The sequence below is a fragment of the Buceros rhinoceros genome, unplaced genomic scaffold (genome assembly GCF_000710305.1).
Source record: "Buceros rhinoceros silvestris isolate BGI_N320 unplaced genomic scaffold, ASM71030v1 scaffold23405, whole genome shotgun sequence".
In the NCBI taxonomy this organism is placed as follows: domain Eukaryota; kingdom Metazoa; phylum Chordata; class Aves; order Bucerotiformes; family Bucerotidae; genus Buceros; species Buceros rhinoceros.
The window spans coordinates 27,985-52,275 of record NW_010413727.1 but is presented as its reverse complement, the minus strand read 5'-3'; the positions used below and the strand labels follow the sequence as shown (position 1 = coordinate 52,275).

The window sequence follows — 24,291 nt, the reverse complement described above, 5'->3', positions numbered from 1 at the left end:
ATCCAACACTACCCAGCATCAGCTCCCAATATGCTACTGTATCACAGCTGTTTTGAAATATAATAATATATCTGAACTAGCCAAAAAAGATAACCAAACCTGTAAATGTGTTGATTTGGGGCTTTTACATACCACATTTATTTAATCCATAGTATCTATTAGTAATAAATAAAACCGCATGTGCCTTACCTTAACCCCACCAGTCTTGTTGCATCATTAAATCCTATATTTCTTTTCCAATGGGAAGTACCAAATAATACTACATATGCTCAAAAACTCAAAAATTGTGCAATAGCTTCAGCTTAATTTTTTGAGGGAAAGACTAGAATTACTAGGAACAAGGAAAAAAACCATGCTCTAATACACTTTGTTACATATACATGGAAGTTGGCAATGTCTGATTTTAAAGGTACTGAATGCCAGTTTCACACTTGAGGAGACTTAGGAGAAAAACCTTGATAGGTTTTTAGAACTTTAACAAAGGGTCTTCATATATGTAAAAATCCTGCCAATTTGATACATTTTTCCAACGCAAACTTGAACTAAACCTTTTTAACCAAGGGCTAATGCTTTGAAATTAATTACTGAAACTTCATGAGTACTGTTGCGCATTAGCAGTATTATAACAAAATAGTAAATGCTAATCTATGCCTGTGAACGTGAATTAAATGCATACTCGTTATAATACAGAAAAATATGCACTAACCAGAAAATTAGACCATCTCGCTATGTCTTCCCAGTAAACTTTAGTTATTTTCTATTATTAAACTTATTCCATACATTTTGGTTCTAGATACCATTATCAACATTCCCTTTCAGTCTCACAACCACAAGTCAAGCTCAGTAGGTGCAGAGGACTATTAAAGATAAAATACACACCATTTTTTTGTTTGTTTTTAAGAACGCTGCTCACAGTGCTGTTCAAAGCAGGAGCCAATCTCATCCAACACATCTCTGCTTTGCATGCAGATCTTGCTTGCCTAAGGGAACGGCGTTTCTGTTCAGAAAAGCTTAATGCTTCATCTCTGAGCTCCACTGTTTCCTATCTACAGCTAACAGGTCACATAAGCCTTTAAAAGGTCCTTGAAATCCTCTCCAGAGCAATCATGCTTCCTCCTATTCCATACCAGTTGCCAAGCAGTAATTTCTTGGGCATTCATACATCTCCTATTCAAAGCCTGTGTTTTGGCCTCAGAGCCATTCACTCCTATTGGCACAACAGGCATTCACTCGGCCCCAAGCAAAGACTTAGCCAGTCAGTTAGTCAGGCCACCTTTCTCGGAAATGGGTGCCACGGTGCCTCTGGTGAACTTCTGTGATTCCATAATACTTTTAAAATCATGTTTACTCCCAGTAGTGTTAGAGTTTATATATCTTTTCTCTTTTCATTTCTGAAACAGTGATCAAAGTCTGAACAGAATTGTTCAAAGCATTGTTTAAAAATTCCCTATCTCTTTTAAACATTCGTTGTCAATAAAAATCATCTCACCTACCCAATAGTTGTCACCCATAAATTTCATGAAAGAGAATAAAAACTGTCCCTATTTCACAGACTAAGAAATAAAGGCTTAAAGAGGTGAAGGGACCTGGCCAAGTCAGGTACACTGCCAGTATGAAGTCCATTTCTCCTAAGCCAGAACTTTCAGTGACCTGCCAAAAACCCACTCATAGGGCCATAAGCAATTTTCAGCCAACTTAAAAACCTCACTACTCTCACACTCTGTATTTTCTAACTTCTCTGTTTACTGAAATCAAGTTATAAAGTCAGCATGTAAAGAAACAACTGCAAAGGCTTCCCAAATTAATATAAGAGCAAACAAATGATAGAAATTCTCACTCGATCCCTTGCAATGATGAAACAAGGTATTTATCAAGTGCTTCCCCTGCACTACTGACAGCTCTTCTATAACAGTTGCTCCAAAAGGAAGCCAAAAAAGATACATGCAAAGCACACACTACCTTCCTGACCCCTTCCCTGAGAGAGAGAGAGAAAGGAATAGTGTATATTCTTAACCACTTCAGAGCACAGCCTAAGTTAACATGATGGTAGCTGCTCATCTGAAATATACTTCCTGTGTGCAGAAACAATTAGACTGGCACATGCCCACTCATTACAGAAACATCTTGAGGGCAACCTCAGGTAAACAGATGTGATGATGTTATCATAAGCCTACTGTGCATAGACTTGGCAGAATGTCTAAACATTTGCAGAGAATTCAAACTACTTCAAACTCCTAGGTTGGCTTGGAAAAAGACAGATAAATATTCATGAAGAACTGAGAATAAGTCAAGAAGCCTGAATAAAAATAAAAGCTTTAGTAAAAGGTTAGTCAGATAAATGTCACTGCTTCTAATATCAATCCATCAAAACTTGGTATTTAAAATGTAATAGCTTATACAGCATATAGTAAGCGAGTACCCACAGTAGTTTGCCTGTGGCTGTGCCCATCAACATCTTCAGGATTAACTTCATAACTGTACATGTATGTTTTGCCAAGTAAGACGGTATTTTACCTGTGCACATAATGCAGCTCATGTATGGAATGTATTGCAAGCACCATTTCACCAATGTAGAACCTAGCCATATCTTCAGGAAGCTTGTCTTCAAACTTACTGAGAAGCGTCAGTAAGTCACCACCAACATAGTAGTCCATCACTAGATACTGAAAAGGGAGAAATAAAGCAGTCAAATAAGGAGAGACAGTTGGTAAGAAAAAAAAAGTCCATCGGTTAACCCCTAAATAAACCCTTTCAATAATTTTTTTCCTATGTCTTGGGAAAGCACTCAAAATTAGCAACCTTTTGCATTACTTTTATTTGCTTACCTAGTGTAAAAAGATACCATATACCTTAATAATCACAGGAAGGATGACACATCAGCATTCAGGTCTTACCATGAAAAAAAACAAACAAACCAACCAAGATATGCAGCAACAAACAAGTAAATCAGGGTGAGTTTGTTTCTGTCCTAACTACAGTATTATACACAGAAAATGACCTATCATCATCAAAACTGATGTAGGTTATCAGCCCTTAAACTGAGAATTTCCGGAGGATGCAGGAAGAAAAAATTATAGTAAAAAACCCCACATGATGCAGCTTGGTCTTAAAATACACACCTCATTACTACTTTTTGTTTTGCTACCATTTCAATACTACTAGTGGTTCCAAAAGTGGGACTTAATCACATCAACATCTTCAAATACTCATCTTGGCACATGCCATATCGTGAATGTGTAACATAGCTGGCAGGGCTTGATGACACTATGCACAGGGGATGCCCATGACAAGCCAGAAGCACTGTCAAGCCAGAGGCACTACAATGAGAAATTTAAAAATCAAACATTAATGTTTTTTTTTTTTTAATATATTTCAATGAAAAAGCAAACAGCTTTCTAGGACAATCAGCCATTATGCTACCTATGGAAAGGACCAGCACAGATAGCGTAATGTGAAAGAAAGGACTCAGACTTGCTATCTGTTTGACATACCATAAAATGAGGATTGTTTTGGTTATTTCCTAGCAATATCCACCTAAATCCAGGCCATCACTTCAAGTATAAGGACTTCATCTAGTACTACCAGTCCTGAGCCATTTTGTTTCATGTTTCCCAAGATGATTTAATACGTGGTTTTAGGAATAACTTTGCTTAGTCTGGAATTAACTTTCCCAAACAGTCATCTTATTTCTGTCCTCAGGGTAAAGCAACCTACAACCCACTGTCTCTGCCACAAGGGAAGCAGATTAAAGAAGATAGGAACCCAAAAGGAACACGAAGCGCAATACTATTTCCTCACTGTCTTTTGGCTTAAAAAAGCAACTCTGAAAGGCATAGTTTTGATGTCTTTCTCCATATTATTCAAATTATAGCTTAATCTGATAGGCAAATTTAATCACTTATGTTGAAATCAATCAGTTCATATTGCACAACCCATCCAGGAATTTAAAACATGTGTTGGAACACCGTACACATGCAATGGCTATGTTTGAAAACAAAAAGTTACAGACAGGAACCAGCAATCTTTTTAAAGGGATATTGTATTAAAATATTTTCTCTCAAATTCAAGGCTAAGCGAGCTTACAGAGCTTTTATGGGAGCTGAAATATCCTGCCTGTCAAAGAGACAAGGCAATGCGCTTCCCTCAGCTCCTACAGAGTTTATAACTCAGCAAGAGCTCAGCAGACCTGTGAAATGAGGCAGATGGATCAGAGGAAGATGGTAAGACCTTTTCTATAAGAAAGTCAGTTTTATTCATCTTTCAATTCGCAATAGTCTTCTTGCCAGGCAGCACTTCTCCCTTCACATGGGGTTAAAAATAAAGGCTATTCTGATGCTGAAATCTAGAGGTATTGCATTTCTTCCAAGGAAGCATCTACATCAAGCAGCAGGAGAATAGTTTGAAATCCAAGGAAAATATGACATCAATATACTCTGAATTCTCAGCAGCTTTTAAGAGGTTGACAGTAGACAAACACATATATGGCCTTCTTCATGAATGAAGCTGAGAAAGAAAATTTCTCGTAAATCACAAGAAAAGTAACAGATTTGAATCTGGAAGAGATTAAGAACTGCAGGTCCCATACACGTTCCTAATATACATGGACTGTTTCATCTACACCATTATCTGTTTCAGCAAAATCACCAAAGGCTTACTGAACCCATCTTGATTCAAACTGGCTCTACGAAAGCTTTCTAAGAAAAAGAAAAAAGCTGTGCTGGCATTTCCATACAATGTCATTTAAGGGTTGGCTGTTTAGAACACTACCACATGGTGTATTTGCCTCAAACATTGTTAAACTACAGGAGCAGAACTAGAAACTGAACTCCAGAACATAAACATTTTGTAGAATTTTGTGTTTATTTATTATATTTAAATTCTGCATCATCACATACCTTAAAAATATTAAACAGAGGGAATAAAACCCCAGTTACTTCTAGACTCTCCAAGGGCAGCTACTACTCTTCTACATTAACATCTTACCTTCTCTCACTACTTGTCTTACTCTGAACCCTTTATCATGCAACCAGAGCAGGATGGCAAAACTGTAGGTGTGGGAAGACACTAAGGTTCCCTCTGTGCTTCGGGGTTAGCTTACACAGTTTTGCAACTAAGAATCACTAGTAATAATGCACAAACATCACTCGGAACAGATACCAGAATCTAGAGATTTCCTTTTCAGAGGACTGATGTCCACTGCAGGTTGGAGATCCAAGCTCTGTTGTCTATTCTTGGTTTATTCTCAGTTTTGCATCCCATTCTACAAGGATCAAGGATGAACAACGCAGCTAAAAAGTAAACCCAGTCTGCTCAGGTTCTGTAATTTGGCAGCACTCTCCCAAGATGTGGAAAAACATCACTATAAAATTCTTCAGGCTGAGTAGAGAACTGAACAGAGTTCTTTTAGCCCCTGGACAAGTGAATCACTAAGACAGTACGAAAAAGAACCTTCAGTCAAAGTTTTTGCACAAAAATCACTTCCTGATGTGTTTCACCATTTCTTCACGCATCATTTACAATAGTGATTGAGATGAAGATACACTCCATCTGTGAGCACCAGACATTTACATGAGATGGATGCTGAGTAACAGATCAAATTGGAATGCAGCATCTCAGCACATGCAGAACCAGACCTCATGCAAGCTGTGAATTTGCTGACTCTGGCTGCCAGGCAGAGCTGTTGCTTTCTTAGATTTGGGATCTTAAATTAGATGCTAGATGTCTAAATTCTGCTGACGAATGAATCTTCAACATCTAAATGTCTTTGGGAACTTGGGGAAAAGAAATGTATTATACTGCTACAGCTTGCTTGGAACAGATTTGTATAAAATGGTATTAGCAACACTAGATCCTTCTTCTACACTGTCATTTCTACTGCTTGCTATTTGGCACAGCTAACAGTTTCTTCTTAGGTAGATCCACTCTTACAAGCTACTTGGAAATACATTATAGCATGTCTTAGGTTATTTTTATACAAGTCTGAGAGCTGTGTGGTTCTGAGATAATGTTGAATTATAAGCTATCTTCATGAGGAAGTGCCAGATTTAACTGAACTTTGAGAGGTTGAAAATGTGGATCAATCACAAAGCATTCAGTTGAAATTGCCTGTAAATGAAGGTCTAAGATCTGATTATGTATTTGCTTAGATATGCTTGTTATTCAGAAAATACTTCTAATGTAACAGGCAAAATAGTTTGTTTCAGTACCTGTGAAAATGTTTGAGTATTTTCTGACTCTTTCACATGCTTAGTTCCTGAACTCATTGGCAGCTTTTTATCAATGCATTTTTTTCTTATTTATAATCGTTGTGATACTATCTAAACTGTGTTAAGCAGCTGAAAAGTTTCACATTACAACGATGTCAGTTGTTACAAAACTATCAGGGTTGCAAAGCCAACCTCAAGCAGCCCCATGGAACCTGCATGGTTCAGTATCCTGCAGTACGCTGGGGATTTACTGACTTTGCCCCTAACCGGTGCTCTGCTGACTTCTGCGACTAAGGTAAACATATGTGTTACAGTTCTAGCAATCATCATTAAAAACATGTAATAGGAGTAATGACTTTCATTATAAATGGTTGCTAAAGTCTCTCAAACTACTGGCCAAAATGTTGACTTAAAAACACATTTCATTTAAATACTTTAAAGAAATAGGCTATTTTTTTTCCTGACGTTTTAAAAATACAAGTTTAAACCGTTTTTAAAAATTTTTAAATTACTTCTGCCTTTTTAAAATAAAGTCTTGCTTCAAAAGACATTCTGAAAGTTTAAAATAAAAGTTTTCTTTCTTACTGTAAAAGTTCTTACTTTCACAGAGTCAACACCTCTCAAATTATTTATTTGTAATGTTATCCAAAACATTAAACTTAAGCATGATATATTTTGTGCCAGGGTTAATTAGTTCATTTAAGGTGCTTAACTAAAGCTCTATATACTATAGTACCACAAGACACTCTCACTCTCCTGGAGTTACAGTCAGTCCCTTTGAAGTTTTTCTTCAAGGAGAAAACAAGAATGTTGAACCACCGATGTGAGGTGCGGACCGATTTATTGCATTAATACCCTTAAATATAAAAAAAATCTTTCATAACCTAAAGCTTTTATTTGCTGATGAATCAAACATACCAAATAGTTCTCATCTTGAAAGGCATAGTGCAATGTAGTAATCCACTGACAATCTCCATTTACCAAGACATTTCTCTCCTCTCGGAAGCAAGCTGTCTAAAGGAAGAGAGAGGAAAAAGCCAGTCAACACCAAGAGGTAATTTTTGCATGATGAATACATGTATAGATATTTTATGGGATTATTTAAAATTACTGAACAGAGGTCTATTCATTGGAATTCAGTTTGCACAAGTGACAAGCTATGGAATCTCTGCAAGCCTGTAGTCAGGCATTCAGACACTCCAATAGTGATGGCAACCTTAAAAACAAAAAAAACAAACAAAAAACCCCCACAAAAAACCCGCAACATTCCCCAGTCCCCAAACCCAAAAAGCCCACAAACCAATTCAAGTCAACACTGAATCTTTGTTCCATAATGCATTTTTAAATGCCAGAAAAATGGTAACTTGTCACTGCAATCTGTAGCAGAAATAGAATGGATCTAGAAAAGCCGGTCTGATTCTTCTGAAAAAGACCTTTGTGAAAAGAGTTTAATGTATATTTTTCTTACGTTAGGGTTCCAGACACTGCCAACACACTATAAGAAACAAGCAGATTTTACTGTTGCTGTCTTATATTTGTCCAGTATAATACATTTTAATTTTCAATAGCATTTCCTCTACTTCAAATAGGACACCACAACACTTCAGAGAAGCAAGCTCACTGTAACAAGTTTTCTCAGCATCTCTACATAAAACCAGCTTTCATAAACTTCGAACAAGTTTCCCGTAATTAAAAAACAAACCGTCAACATTTTTTTTGGATCAGAACCATCAAGATGCAGACCTTGGGATTCTTCCACTCCTCTCAATTCAGAAAGTCATTACTAGGCTATTCAATAGGTGCAGATTCAAAATAAATAATAACTAAATAATAACTGATTTTTTTTTTGTCATTGCCTCTTGTCCAGGTGTCTTGAAGCCCAAGCCTTATCATATACTGATTGCATCTTAAAACAGTATCTCAACCCTTTTTCACCCTAAAGAAGCAAAAGTCAATTTACATTTCTACTGAAGATGACCATACAGTGGCCACATTGTAAAATTAGTAATTATTGGTGCAAAGAGATGTAAATTGTAATTAAATGTTAACTGAGAGTGGTTTAATGGTTTATGAATGCAAGGCCGAAGTATCACTCTACAAAAAGTATGGCAGCAACAGCAGCTCCAAGTAATCCTATTCCCTGCCACAGCACAGAACTTCTCAGTTCTGGCACCACAAGGAGGGGAGACTGCCAACACAGAGAACTAGTTTATTTTTGAAGACATCAGTTCCTTGATCCAGTTTGCTGTGCAGCCTCAAATAGCGGGGGAATGTTATGAACATTTCAAAACTAGTAATGCTGCTGAACGCTTTGCATCATGAATTCAAAGTATCAAACTCTCCGTCTCGGCTTACACTAGCTTAAGAGGCCTTGAGACATGCCTTGAAAAAGCATGACAGGCTCCCTCATCAGCCAGCCAGGGCTTATTTGGAACTGTCAGCAGTAATACACTAATGACTATGTATTCTGCTGTCAGAACAACAAATACAAACAGTCCACCTTATCAACGTAAATGCCATGCCTTCTTTTGCTTGCAAGCTATTTACAGATGTCAGTTGATATTCACTAATCTTTCCTGTATTTTGGTGGCTTCTAACCACTTTTTTTTTCTTGCAAGCTGGTACACAAATAAGTAGTATTTAGATAACTTTTTTTAATGTTTAGTAAGTTATACAAAACAAACACAAACCAGTATAACATGCTTCTTAGACCACTCATACAGTGGCTAATAAAACACCTGCAGCAGGCTTTTCAATGGGACTGCCCACTTAAGAAGCTAGTCTACTCTGGCAGGCTTCATTTGAAAAACTAACAAGTTTTACCACATTTGGGAAATTTTAACATCCAGATGTTTTATAAACTTGATGTGCAGGTTATAAATCTTGCTTATCCAGAAAAGCCAAATCATGCAAGCAAACCAATCAGGAAAAGACAAAGGGGTACAGCAGAGAAGACTTCCTTTATTGTCCTTTGCAGATGGGGAAAATCAGGGGAATGAGAACTTAGCTGGACTTCTCCTAAGCATGGACTGGGAAAACTATTGCTCATTGTACACCTTTCTTGGCAGATAACCCACCTCTTGCCTGCCTGAGAGGGTAAGAGGAGTTAGTCACATAATTTGAAGACTATTTGCAAAATGCTTTCTTCTCAGGACACCTCTACATATAAAAGTTTCAGCTGTTTAGGTAGGGCATTTAATCAAGTCACTTAAAAAATGACTTAAGCCAGCATAGCGGCATTTCCATCAGTTTGGGAGCACTCTAAAACATTTCATTTTAAAACACCAATGAATTAACCCAACTGAAATCTTTGTAGAAAGGGCATCAAATTTCCCCCTTACAGGGTAAGGCTTAATGCAGAGCTGCTGATGCAGCACTGCCAAGAGTGTGATCTCTCTTGACAGGCCAAGTGGCAGTGGCTGCTGTCGCTTGTAAAGAAAAGCATGGACCAATGGACCGAGCGTGACTAAATCAGGCAAAGGCAGTGGTGCAGAGGAGCTTAACAAGAGGGAGGATATTTATTCACAGGAAAAGAGCTGGCACTGACTCACTGAAAGGAAGGGAGGGACTAGGAAGGGTAAGCTGGGGAGGAGGAGGTGTCAGGAAGGGGACAGAGGAATGGGACAGGGAAGGGTCAGCAGGCTCTGTCCTCAGCAAGCAGCTAGCCTGCACCCCTTAACAGAAATGCTGTAAGTACTGATGCATTCCATGTATTTTCCCCTCAAATCTATTGCTCACTTGCCTGCTGCCTTATGCAATACAGTATTTGCCATAAGGTTTTCCACTACTGCGCAAGAGTAGGTATCCTAGGAATACACCATTTCCCATGGCATATTCTTAGCAGGTCCTTTCCTAATCTGTCAAGTACCCACTCACATTTACATAATTTGTTGTGACAATGTACATCTCCTTTCATTAAAAATACTCTTCCTAAACAGATTTACCTTCTTAAGATGTTTTGTTTAACAATCTGAAAATGTGATTCAAAAATATTTAGTCAGTTTCACCAGTTACACAAATCCTGTTAGAAACTGTAGGACATAAAGCTCCTTAACGTATGCTTTCTGAATGAAAGAGAAAAAAGACCTTTTCATAATGTTTTTGTACACAGCTGTGAATGTCATAGTAGCACCAATCTCAGCTTTCATGTCGTCTTTAACTTGCCTTTATTGTAAACAAAAATCTGGCCAACAAATTCAGGGTAAGAACTAGGGCAGACTGTCTGGTAAACGAATGCACAGTAATGCTGAGAACAACAGATGCCTGGAAGGGACTGTCAGACTTGATTGCATTAAAACAGCTTAAGAAAAAAAGAAGAAAAAAAAAAGAATGAAGCTCCTATGCTCATGAAATAATTCTTCCTAATCTGGAAGAGCTTCAATGTAATTTTCCCAGTGCCATTTTAAAAATTGTCTGCATTAAAAAAACCATATGACTTACCTCCGCCCTTTTAAGCATTTCCCATTTATTTAGAATTTTCATTGCATAAATGCGCTCTGTACACTTCATTTTAACAACTGCAACCTGAAATAAGAAGATACCTTATTTAACAAAAGTATATTCAGAGAAATACAATATTTAAACAGCTTAATATTCACGCAAAAGAATGGTCAGAGAAATATGATTTTCAAACAGTTTAATGTTTACAAATTATTTAATAAAATAAGTTACCAAGGAGTCATCAGTGATCAACTCACACTGATAAACTACAGCCTGAGTCTTTGCTCCTTCTATATTCCTCCTACATTGCTACTGTGTTCTTGATGCACAGCACACCACGTGTGGTCAAGTGCTCATGATCAAGTTCATGGGGGATGATACAGGAGGAGCATGAAGCTTTTCATATGAAGATGTGTAATAAAGCTGCATTGTTTGCCACGAACAAGCAATGCTTGTAGGCCATTGCCTTCAGCCAAGAAGCCAACATTAAAAAGAGCAGCCTGAGAAAACAAGAAAGGCTGCTGCCAAAAATACACTACATTTCACTCATTTCTTTTCATATTTCAGGTTTCAGAAACTTGAAAGATATTTGCAAATTAACATGTTTTTGTGTAGTGTTATGCAGATATTTAAAAAGAAGCAAAAAACCAGTACTGATTTACTTATTCATCATTTTGCTTGAAGCATTTTACTACGCATGCTCTGTATTAGACTTGCTTAGACCGGTCTGTTATGAACAGTAGCTGTGCACATAGCTGTACAGTGGAAGAAAAAAACCAGAAGAATACAAAAACTTCAAGGCTTAGGAATGCAAAGACTTTATTTTGACTAAGACTTGTATTCTCCAAAGCAAAACTAATTCTTCTTGTAGCAAAGCCATCAATTCCACAAAGTTCGTCCAGTTGGCAAAAGAAAAGCAGGCATCATTACTAGGACAGCAACATTTTCACAGGACTATGCATGGACTGCTTGCATTATTTCCGCTGCTTCTCAGCTCTTTTCTATTTCAGAAATAGAAAACCAAGCAGCTTTCATTGCTTCCAACAGAGCTCTGAATAGCAGTGGGAAAAGTAGCAGGAATCACATCAGCTTGCCTCTTCTGTTGCTTAAAAAGTCTCATAGATAAGGGATTCAGGAGCTATTGCAGCTCTAAGCGGACACAGAATATACCCACAAGGTTGGAATAGTGCATCAGGCAGAGCAACACTATAGAATGCCCAAAGTCCTGAGGAGGGTATATAATACCTCCCTACACCTTACCACTAAAGAAACTCCAGATGAGGGGCAGGGGGACAACTGCTCCTCCAATAATACAAGAATGGAATATTCACATTTAGACAGACACCTCACTCTGCAGATGCACTCCTAAGCCTTCCACCCCTCAGGTCCATGGAGCTCCACTCACCACATCACGTAATGGATGAGCACACCTAGTACACAAAGTCACATAATGGAAACATGTCTTCAGAAAAGTACTAGCAGGTACCCATCACAGGAAAGACATGGGAATCTGGCCCTAAGCACAGCTGGGAAAGATACAGCACTAAGAAGCAGCTTCTGTAAGCTATGTAGAATATCCACAGCTACATTACATCCCAGTGTCTCCTGGCCTACAAACACCTCCTGTAGATACTGCTCATGCTGTGGGAGAAGGATGAATAAGATGAGGAAGTCTCACCCAAACACAAGGTTCCTTGGCACCATGAAACGATTCAACAGTGACCTTCAGTAAGAGCTTAAAACGTTTAGCCTTGCTCCTAGCCTCATCATGGCCTTGCAGTTAAAAAGCCACAGTAACAACCTCTCTCCATACACTTAATTGAATCATTATCCTGATACAGCTGAAGGCACATTGTAAGTCAAACCGCACATTAGAAGCTTTGAGAAACTGCAAGATGCTGACATTACCCGCTATACATTTTAAACTTCATTCCATACAGAAGATGATGACTCAGGAAACACGCACCCCCATCTCCACTGAAGGGACAGACCAGAACGGAGCACAATTACCTCCTGCAGACAACGAAAAGCTCTCAGGCAGAAGCAATTCTCAAGCACAGCTCTGCAAGCCCTGAAGTAGCAACATTCAAGTTTCATTACACCAGGACACCAGAACTGCTCAGCCATTTCAGTACAAATATAGGGCACAAATCAGAACCTGAGAGGTATCTACTGCACTTTAGTATCTAAAGCCATCACTGCCTGAAAGCACGGCAGGATGGTGGAGCTTTGAATTGTGCTCAGCTGCTGAGGAATGATGTGAGCCTGGCATGGCAGAGGACATGCACTGCTGAGGAGCTGTATAAGCGTTAGAATAAAGTAGTAAATGAGAACAGGCCTGGAAAAAACAAAAGAAAAAGGAAGCGAAATCTGTAGGACCCGTTTAGCTATACCCCAGTTGCTATCTATATTAGTGCTATTTATTTTCAACTGAAAGGATTGCTTAAAAAAAATTCCAATTTAAACTTTCTGGTGGAAAGAGATTGTCTTCTGTGAAAGAAAAAGTAGAATTCATAAAAGGATAGTTGACTCATATTTTCACATTAAGTGGTCATGAAGTTCCAGCACCTGTAAAGAAAGTACTGCTTTACCTGCAAGGGCAACAGTGGTACAGCTTCTTGTGCCAGTAGAAAATTTCATGCAACCATAAAGCAAAATAATTAAATTCCCCAAGAATTTTACCTCTGGAAAAGAAACTAGAAAGGTGCAGAATATGCCTCACAGAAGTAACAAAATCTTGGCTGGACTAGACCTAAGTCCTCCTCAACCCATTCTAATCAGTAAAAAAAAAAAAAAATCCACACCAAAATACCCCACAAAAAAACCCCCAAACCTACAAAAAACACTAAAGAAAACTAACAGAAATGCAAAATCCAAACCTCATTGATGCCTGAACTGAAAACAGGGAAGCACAAAATAAAATTATGCGTTGATAAACTCAGTACTATTATAAGCAGGAGTAGTGTTGCGATAGTGAAAAAAATCCTATACCCTCTGTTCCATAAAACGTCTCAGTGTTTCCTTGAGTTAGCTTTCTCTTGCTTTCTTCATCAGGTGGCAGTAGTTTTAAGTTTACATTTGTCATTTAATGCTCCGGCTGCTTCTGAGATGCTGTGGTACAGTTGTTTCTTTCTTATTTTTGTAATAATTCCTCTTTATCTGGCATATCTCATATTCAATTACAATAACCACACTGACCACTTTGTGAGATCAAACAGAAAACTCTTATATTGCAGATGCGCTAACCATGCAAGATATCAGGTTTTAAATACAGTTCCTATACTACATACTAATCCACCACATCTGCTGACGTAAGAAAAAATGGTCAGCTGGTGTTCAGAGGTATTCCAAAGGACGTAGATTTGTACACTGCTGCAAATGCCTACTTTAAGAACAAAAGCTTTGCTTCTATTGTCAAACTTTAAAAGTCTATTGGCCAAACAAACATTCACATTATGCACAGGCTGTAAAAGACCAGTATTTTGATGCTCGCTCCTCATTTCCAAGGCTATTACAACTTACACTGTAATAGAAATTCTTTTTTAAAAAAAAGTATGTTAAGGATAATGGAAGCAAAAAGGCACAAGCAGAGGTATAAAACAGCTTCTGAAGATGTAATAACCTAAAATATTCCAGGCCTGGAAGAGATAACAGCTATGACAGGCTTAGAAAACCACAAATGTTGTGGAGAAGATGAACAGAGAACAATTACTTGCTGCTTCTCATAACACAGAAATTGAAAAGCATCAAATAAAATAAAAAGATAGTGAGATGAAGGAAGTATCGTGGCACAACAGTTTTAGAACACAGTCACAGGCTGCTGTGACCACCTAAGTATTCAGAAAGTATTTAAGTACATGTTTAATACCAGAGTAAAACACATAGCAGAAGTCACAGTGACTACGGACCACCCAGTTACAGGTGTAGTTAGGGAGCCCCAGAACACTCAGCTGCTGGAAGCTGGGAGGTTCAGCTCTGCCCTGTCCTTGTATTCTTATCCTACACCTCTCTACCTGTTCAAAGGGATGGGATGTGGGCTAACTAATCCACACACCTTTGATCCAGACAACTAGCGTTGATATTTGTGTCAAATTAAAAGAATTTAAACTTACCTAACTTGCATTTCACTATGCTAAATCGGAATGGAGAATCAGGCGTTTCAAACACTCAGCAATCACAGAGTGGTTTGGTAGAGAGATTTAGGTGATTCTGTTTCATCAAATTCTAAAACACTGACAAGGAAAAATTCCAGATGCAGGGGTTCCCCTGCTACTGCACCCCGCCTTATGGCAAGCCCTTATGGGTCTAAGCTGCCACCATCTGATTTGATTATCATCGCTGTGACTTGTCCTGCTCAAGATTCACGGCAACAGGGACACTGCAATAAAGAGGAAGTATGGTTCCTCAAGGAACTCGGAAAGCCTAATGAATCCTAGTGCCTACACTTCAACCAACTTTAGACATATTTATGTCAAAAAAATGTATGAGAACTGGGGCTAAAGCATAAGTGAAAGCCAGCTGTGGTAACGACATGCCACAGCACCTTATTAAATTTGTATTACTTCTGCCATCCATTTTCTTCCTGCACTTTTTGCCTCAAAGCTCTGTTTTGCTTCTGCTGTAATAAAATTTAAAAAACCCAATATAGCTAAAAAAACATTTTTAGACTTTGGCAAGAACTATTATTTTGCTTCTCGAATTGTTATAGGAGTATTTTGCTACATTTTGAACTTCAAAACCCACTTGATACTGACATTTAGGACTGCAGTGTGCAAAGCCATCCCAGGCCAAGTTCCACCTTTCTTCACTCCCCAGTGAAACCTACGGGGTGGGAATCTGAGCCAAACCAGCCTCTGCAAACACGACAGAACTTCCCACCGCTGTACTCTGCCGTCTAAGGGACACAATCAGCATTAGTAAGCAGAATCAAGTTACAAATTTTCTTTTATGTAAATGATAAGTATGGCATTAAGTGCAGATATCATTCAAATGCAAGTCTGGATTTCCAGAAATCAATTACGAAGGTTAACAAAAAGACTTATTGAAAACCATGTTGGCATTCTTTTCAAAGCAAAGACAAAAAAGCTAACTAGGACACTATTCATGTTCATGGCATGTTAAACTTTCAGGTAAAACTTATCCTCAAAGACTGGACTTCCAGGAATAAGGCGAAACTCAAATGCAAAGAGTTCTCAACTGAGAAGAGGAGGAACACAGTCAAATAGGTGATAATCCTCACTGTCATCAGCTCCTAACAGCAGAGCGCACCACTAGGGATGGGTAAACATTATTGCCTTGTAGAAATATAATCTCACTGGGAACTCCACACACAGCCGCACCTCAGAGAAATAAAGTTTATCTGGAGCAAGTGTGAAGGATGACTAATTATTGAGATGATCAAGGAACTAAAGAGCCTGTCATAGCTTTACTTGTTCAAAAAACAGAAGATATGACCGCTACCTACAAATAAAATTGGAAGGAAGGACGTCAGTAGTAAGGATGATAAAAGATCTGCTTAGGTTAATGGACAATAAAATTACATGGATAAAACAGTGCAAAATTTCCATAAATTAACCTTTGGCAGGAACTTGGAATGGCTTTAGACATTTGAGCAGAGATTTTAAACAAGCCTTTCAACCGGGAGAAGAGACAAAATGTCATTTCAGATGTAAACAATTTATCCATAATGTCTTATTACCAGATTCATAATTGAATATTACAGTCATTTCCCTCAGTTAAAGCTGGTATATGACACTTTTAGTCTACTATTTCTGTCTCAAGCTACTGATACCTTGGACACTAGTTACTGGAAAAACACTGCAGGAACTGCTTTATCGTCCTGATACGCTTGGATATGAAAAGTCTTTGACATACAGCTCATTAGTTAACAGTTTTAATACTGCACCTTTGAGGAAAAACTGGTCTGAACTGCTCTGTCGGGTTTTTTTATTGTCTATTTTACATTTAAAATTAGCCTTTTGGTAGGGTTCATATGCCACAGTACGCATCTCCAAGGAAAAATCTCTTTTTTTTTTTTTTTAAACACAGTGTGGATCTGCATGTTGTACAAATAAGACATCACAAGTGCAAGCCAGTTAGGTTCTGCAAAGAAGAATAAAGGCCCTAAACAACACCTAAGATCTCCCTCAGCAATCCCCCCCTCTGCAGAGTCAAACGGCTGGTCTTGCAGCAGCACTACAATGAGCTGTGACTCTCCAGCTCCTTGCAACCTGCCTGTCACCATAGTAACTCGGTGCTGCCACACAAACAGACAGGGAGCAGGGGAGGACCAAGATAGCAACCAGCTCTTCTGAGGCATTTTCAAAACAAAGCAGCTTCTTCATCCATTTCCACAGCAGAAAACAGCTTGCTTTGATGGGGGTTTTTGTGAAGAGCATATTGTAGAAAAGCAAAGCTAATTAAATATTTCTTCTGCATTGTGTTCTGAACACTTTGACAGTGAATAGCTGGATGAAAAGTCTCATTTGTTGTGCGCAAGTCTTATGAATTCTGTTAATCTATAGTGTAGGAAAGTACAGTCAGTCCCTGCTGGGTACCTAACACCAATCACCAAAGCTTCTGAATAGGTGAGACAGCCTTAATTGCAGTCTGATTGCTCGCTGTGCCCCAGATTAATTTCTAGAAGTGCATAAAAACACTGAACTCAGTACCCTACAGCTGTGATTACAGTGTGGAAAAGGCACAGACAGCTCTGCGTCTCACTGCCAAACACAACTGTCTGCAGGAAGCTTCGGTTTTGCATATTCGCTTTTGAGTCTCACTGCACCCTTAGCCAGTGTATCTCTCACTAGAAATCATGGAATTTTTCAGAAACTTTGGTACACAGGGGATCAGTCTTATTTTCTCAACCATAATTTATTTTCTTCTGGAAACACATTTTCACATCTGTTGATTCCAGCTAAGACTGACTAAGCACCCTGAGTGGAGGTGACATGTACTATATTACTACACAGATCAAGTCTGTACACAACAGCATTTATATGAAAAGGTATTTCTAATCCATCCAGAGCAGTAATACTAAGGTGGGGCACATTAAGAGTTTTAGTTATTTTTGTGCTAAGCAAGACCAAGCAGTTCCACCCTTCCGCTGGAACCACAGTAAGCGTTGCTCATTCAAGAAATCCTTGCTAACAAACAAGGGAAGGAAAACAATTGTTTCAGTCCCATGCTGCCAAATTTCCAGGAGGTGTCAGCTACGTTATCCCAGTTCTCAAACAAGGTACACCTTGACACAGTTCAAATGCATACCTCTACACCAGTGGGCCTAAATGGCCCTTTACACAAAATGAGGAAAAGTGATCTTAAAGACTTACAAGCACACTACTAAGCTCAGATGAAGCTTGCAAAGCAGCAAGTGCAAGTAATTGGAGCCAGACAGTTCCCATACGCAGGATCCTCCTATCCCTCTCACCATACTGGAGCACTAGTACTCCCAGTTCCCTTGGCGTGCAGAGGCAAGCATCCAGCCCACAGAAGGCAATTCTTCGGCTGGCATAAGTATTTCAGGTAAGCACAACCCCACAGAGCACAGGTTCTCAGGACATTATTTCATTTCAAATAATGGTCCACGATGTTTCTGGAAGGAAGGAAAAGTCAGGCACATGCAAACTTGAAGCCACAGGTGGGTTTGGGTTTTCTTGTTTTGGTGTGTTTTTTTTAAAGGTCTAAAAGAGGAGAGTTTTCCACTCTGTGCTCATATGCTTTGAATCTTCTTCTAAAGAATGTGTATTTTCACTAGTTAATAAAAAAATAACTAATCTATACAACATACTCATTCTTGTCTATGAAGACAGACTTCTGCATTGATTTTATTAATAGAAACCAGCATTAAAACTTCAGAAAACCATTTTAGTTATTATTTCAGAGAGGGGATTAATTATTATTAGTTTCACTCCTCATGGAGGTTGCCCTCTGCACATGAACTATCCACCTATATGACCTGCAAAAAAGGAAGACTGGAAGTTACACTGGGGTGCTCACAAAAATGTTCCACCCAGCTGAATGCACCCTAGGAGATGGGGAAGAGCCATGAGAAGTTTATCCTCCTTACAGCTCACATTTCAAAGTACCTGCTATTCTAACTGTCATGAACTCAAAGAGCATTTCAAACTTTTCTTCATAACTACAAAACTTCTGAAAAAATTACATTCTCAAGCCAGTGACTGCAGGAGTCAGAGCTTTAAATGTTGCTGTAAAGAATATTCAGACATTCACTTTACCCTGCATGCAAAGCGGCTGGCTTCATTTATGAGAAAAGGAGAAATGCGTGCTTTGGCAGGTGGCTAGAGAAGCATCTAGGTTCTGAGCTATGCTATTCAAACATTTTTTTCCTCTTGCTGTCTCAGATCTCCCATGCTGTAACTACTTGCACTCAGGTGGTTTTGAATTATCAGTTGGGTTTTGCTCTCATATTGCTGGAAAAAGCATAAAGAACCATGTTGAGTTCTGCTGGTTTGAAAAGATAGGTACTGGTGATTATATCAACCTGCCTTAAATTAGATCTGATCTTGCAGTTGTGTTCAGAGACAAGCTCACATATGCTCTTGATCCTCTCTCTGGTCAAAGACCATGTTTCCTTGGCTTACTCTTACAATTGATCCTGACTAATATCAAGCCTTTAATTTGTTTAGGCTCTCTTTCTTCAAAGCTACTCATTTACAAAAAAGTTCTTTGGTAAGACTAAAGAAAGCCTCTGGCATTATCCAAAAAGTCCAAAGCAGCTAAACTGAAAAGAATGGAACGCAGTTTTCATCCTTTTTGAAATCTGGCTTGTTTAGCTGATCAGCATTTAAACTACTTAATTCTAACAATAATATGCTTAGTTTAATTCCAAATAATTTCTTTATGCATTCTAACATATTTCATAGGTATTTTTAAAATTTATTTCTTACAGATAGTTGTGTATAGATTTCTTTTGAACACAAGAACTAATGAGTAACATTATCACCACTAGAATCCCATCAGCTAATTTCTCACATATTTCCTATGCATGTATGAATGTACTATGGAAAAATTATGCATAGCTCCCCCATTCAGTTTTCTGAAGTGTTGTTTTAAATAAGTCAGATGCCACAAGCCCCTCTCAAGGAACTATATTTTATTTTCTTATTAGGGAGTGCCAACCTTTATATAGTTACTACTTTATAACGCCTATAATATTTGGCAGTTACAGCAGTGTAGTATACACAAGGGTCAAAGGATTCATTCATAAGCAAAAAGCACAAAATACTCTGACAAGCGAGATTAAAGTATGAACTTAAAATCAATGATTCCTGCATAATTTAAACTGATCAAAAAGTTTCAAGCTGCCACAACTATAAACTAAAACTTTTATAATAAACAAGAGGACATGACACAGACAGATAACTAACTCCCCTGACTCGGTGAGCACTCACAGCTTTAACAGAAGGATGAAACTGATACTTTCTCAATTTACTTCTGTGAAATTTTGTTTCCACTGAGGGGGTGGGATAAATTGCTTTATTTAAGTTCCATGCTTTTCCAAATGAAAGAATATGAAAGATATTGTTGATTCAGGCACTCCAAACATTACTAATACAAGTTTCAACCTAGAATTTGTATCTTTTATACACCTTCAGGCTGCTGATCCAAAGCCAAGAAAGTTCATCCTAAACCCTCTCACAAGTATAAACTGAAACCTCTTGAAGTTCATACAAATACTTCATCTGCTGTAGTCCTGAGATTCCTAGTTGGTCACTTCCTGAAGAGCAACTCTTTGAAAAAGAAAATACTATGGAAAACAGCCCTTCCTTAAAGTTACACTTTATGAAGGCATTCCCACCTCTGACTCCATCATCCCTTGGCCTGGAACCATTTTTGATAGCTATAACATTCACAAGTCTAGTTCTGAAAAAGATCCAGAAAAAACTTCTAAAAATTCTTTAGCTATCAGTGGTAACAGCCACTACAGCAAGTAATTTGGCACAGCAAGAGCAGAACAACAGACGAAAGTAGCCTGTGTGGAGCCTTCGCATCTATACTGTGCGCAGTTCAGGAATTTTGCTTCACACTTGTGTCGGGTTTGTGTCTAGTGGGTTTTGGTAGCGGGGTAAGGGCTGTTGGCATGGCCCCTTAATAAGCTTCGTGAAAGTTCTGTCCCCATCCCAAACCAGCTTCAATTCGGCCCCGCCTCTGGCCAAGGCTGAGCTCATCAGACCTCTGAATAAACGTATTTAAGAGGAGAAACCTGTTTGGCAATGGCCTTTGTTTTGGGAACTCTCTTCTTTGGAAGTGGGTAGGACAGAGGGAGACACAACCATATGGTCACCCAGGTTAGGGAGGAAGGGGTCAAGGAGGCACTCCAGAGCAGTCATTTCCATTTGGTTCATGGTGAGACGGCAAGCTGAGCCCTTACAGTCCTCAGAGACTGCTGGTGGAGAGCAATGGAGGCCTATGGAGAAGCCCACACTGGAGCAGGAGATTACTCCCAAAGAAGGCCATGACTAAGGAAGACCCACACTGGGGTGGTTCATCATGTGGAAGACCACCTCCACACACATGGAGGACAGTCTCCTGTGGAAGGGATGACACGTTGCCACAAGGGAGGACTGTGAGGAGTGTTTCCCTTGAAGAGGAAAGAGCGCTAGAAGTGACACAGATCAGATTGGGACTGACTGCAACCACATCCTCTGCCCCCCTGTGCTGCATGGGGGAGAAGGAGGTAGCAAAGCTGGGCCCAGGAAAGAAGGGAGGAATATGTATTTAAGATGCTGTTGTTTTTCCTCACTGTCATACTCAGATTGGATTGGCAATTTAGCAGTGATTTTGTTGTTTAAACTGAATGGATTCTTTCCCCCCCCAAGACAAGTCTGTCTTTTGCCTGTGACCAAAACTGGTGAGTGAGCCCTTCCTCTCCTTTGTCTCAACTCTTAAGCCTGTTGTATTTTCTCTTGCTGGAGTGAGAGAGCAGCTGCATGGTGCTTGGTTGCCAGCTGGGCAACCATGACAACACTGTATCTTGCCTGGCCTCCTGGACCGAACATGCTTTGAAGCTGTTAGCAGAGTCAAACCCAGTGACTGATTCTTACGTATTTCTTTGGGCCAGAAGCATGTTTGATGCACACCTGCAACAGAGATTCTGGTCTAGTTTCCTCCAAATGAAATCCAGCTCATGCACTGCAAGATCATTCTGCAGTAAGTGGGGGTACTGTCTTCAAAACCATGCTACTGCTTTAAATCAAAACCCTAATGGAGAGGCAAGCCATTACCTACTACTGCCTTGATTCTCTAGGCTTTTTATCTACTCATAAACCTCTCCACTCCAACCTCTTTTCTAAATTTAATTATTACCTTTCAGCCCTTCCTTAGACTTACCGAATTTCTTCCCTTTTCTGCTTTTTCCTGCCAAACTCTTTGCAGTAACTTTTCTCTCTAAAAGCCATGTTCAAATAACACACACCAGCTAAAAACAAACACTCAAGTGAAACAAGCAACAGATTTTCATGAAGTATTTCCACTACCTTAAGATAACACATTCTTTTTTGTAACAAATGTTGCAGCTCATCAAGTTCAACGTCTACTAGAAAGTGAACCTTTTACAGGTCAAGACGTTACTATTAATCTGGACATTCTACTTCAAATGCCTGAGTTCCTTCAGCAGCTATGCTCACAATGATTACACATGAATTACGTGTTGCCTGTTCTTGAAACACTGATTTCCCTCTTCGGTGCCCACTTTCCTCAAAAAGCAATCTCTGAAGTGGCTTAAAATTTTCTGTGTATATGAAGCTATTACTTCACCCACTACCAAGTACGCATGCACATAGAAATTTCATTGCTTTCTGAACCTGCTTGAGTTGCGTCCTGGTGTTTTTCTAGCTTAGTTTCTGGTCTGCCTGTAATACCTCCATCCCACAATCAGACCCTGCGTGGAAGAGTTTGACATGTCCAAGGCATACCATGCTTGGAAGGAAAGCCCTGCATGCACATAGCCCCGCTCTCTGTGGAGACAACACGAGAAGATCGGGAAGCCAAGCCTTAGCCACTGGCAGCAGAAGTTGCAATCAAGGCGCTAATGAGCTGAAGTGAGCTGCTAACGGCTGCCCCTACATTTGACTTTGGTGTGGCCCTACTTAAAAGAAGCTTCCTGAAAGAAATCTAAGGATTTTTTTTACTTCTAGAAATTCTCTAGTTAATAACCTCTTTTGCTGACAGCTATGGCTTTAGTTACACATACTTAAATGTTGAAAGGGTTATGGTTGAGGTTCTCCAGAAGACTGAGGTATCCTACGCCTGCTGAAGGGGACATGCTCATGAATGCTTTTGTCAGTGGCAAGCCCTATCAGACTTCTGTGACTGATGAGACTTTCATCAAGCATTAAGAAGTACAGCTTCAGTCCAGGGTCCTGGGACTGGTGAGTCCTGAAAATACAAGGCGTTCCTATTGTCCCAGCATGATTCAACTTGCTGTCCAAAAAACAGATCCAACAGCCTTTGATCTTCAAAGATGACAGGGAACAGCCTTTGAGGCAGCCAAATGCGTCTTTCTGCATTACCAGATTGCTACAGAGACAGGCAGATGGGTGGAGCAGCCTCCACGTTCCTACCATGTAAGCAGCCCAGTTCTGTGTTAAATTACTGCAGCACAGAAGAGTACAGATGGCAAGTGGGAGAAGAGATCCCAAATTCAGCTGTGCAGCTGCTAGGTGGGACCACCCTGATCATACACGCATTGAAGAGATACTTGTTTTCCTACACTGAAGTCAGAATGAGTCAGTCACAGAAATGGCAGAACTGGACACAAAATACCCTGCTTCAGAGGGACCTTTCACTACTAACTAGCTACGTCCCACATCTGAAAATGTTTTAACACATCTGTGTGAATCTTTTGTCTTTAGGACAAGTACAGGTAAACTCTACCAAGAAATCAGATGCACAAACAATGGAAGTTAAATTACTACAACTGAAAGTAAAAAAAGTCTTACCTCACCAAATGCACCTCTTCCAATCACTTTTATAATTTCAAAGTCATCTCGATGGAGTTGCATTTCCTTTACCAATTTTGTAAATGGTCTTGCTGTTTAAGGAAAAAAAAAAATCAATTATGGAGAGAAATACTGCAAGCCAAAATAATCCATAAACCAGAGGTCAAAAGCACTCATTGCATACCCACTGCATTAGCAGTTTTTCAACTACTATTAGAACTACAGAAGGAAAAAATATTAATTACATTATTTAATTAACGCTTATAATTTTTGAAAAGTTCAATCCTGTGACTGGCTCTGCCTTGCTGCTGGCAAGTAAATAGCAAAGTAGTCTTTCAGCATGATTTTCCACACCCATTTCTTTAGGGTTTTGGGAATCAGTGAGGGACCACGTGAAAGGGAAGGAGACCATTCATTATTGGTAAATACTAGACAAAATCTGTCCTACAGTCACTAGCAGAATTCTCTTCTTAAGCAGAGTTCAGTTTTACTTTGTAATATTTCAGCTAGTATCATCTAAAGCTTTAACAACCCACTTTCAAGAGATAGCTGTCTCTACTCAATAACAGTGAAATAATTTTCTACAAGATCTGTGGCTAATTTAAGATTTTTACTTTGAACTATCTTTTCTCTCAAGCGACCTTCATCAGATCTCAGTAAGCCCAAGTATTGAAGGGCCT

General features: G+C 39.1%; 1 protein-coding gene across 1 annotated transcript in view; it reads right to left on the bottom strand.

Moving 5' to 3' along the window:
• LOC104494082 (serine/threonine-protein kinase MRCK beta-like) overlaps positions 1 to 23,703 on the bottom strand; it is a gene marked incomplete at both ends in the record, with an annotated part of 25,070 nt that extends 1,367 nt beyond the window's left edge. The window contains 4 exons of the mRNA XM_010136872.1: positions 2,515 to 2,663; positions 7,125 to 7,220; positions 10,647 to 10,730; positions 23,612 to 23,703. Of these exons, the coding sequence (XP_010135174.1) occupies positions 2,515 to 2,663; positions 7,125 to 7,220; positions 10,647 to 10,730; positions 23,612 to 23,703 (421 nt within the window). The remainder of the gene's footprint in view (positions 1 to 2,514; positions 2,664 to 7,124; positions 7,221 to 10,646; positions 10,731 to 23,611) is intronic.
• Positions 23,704 to 24,291: the final 588 nt, after the last annotated feature.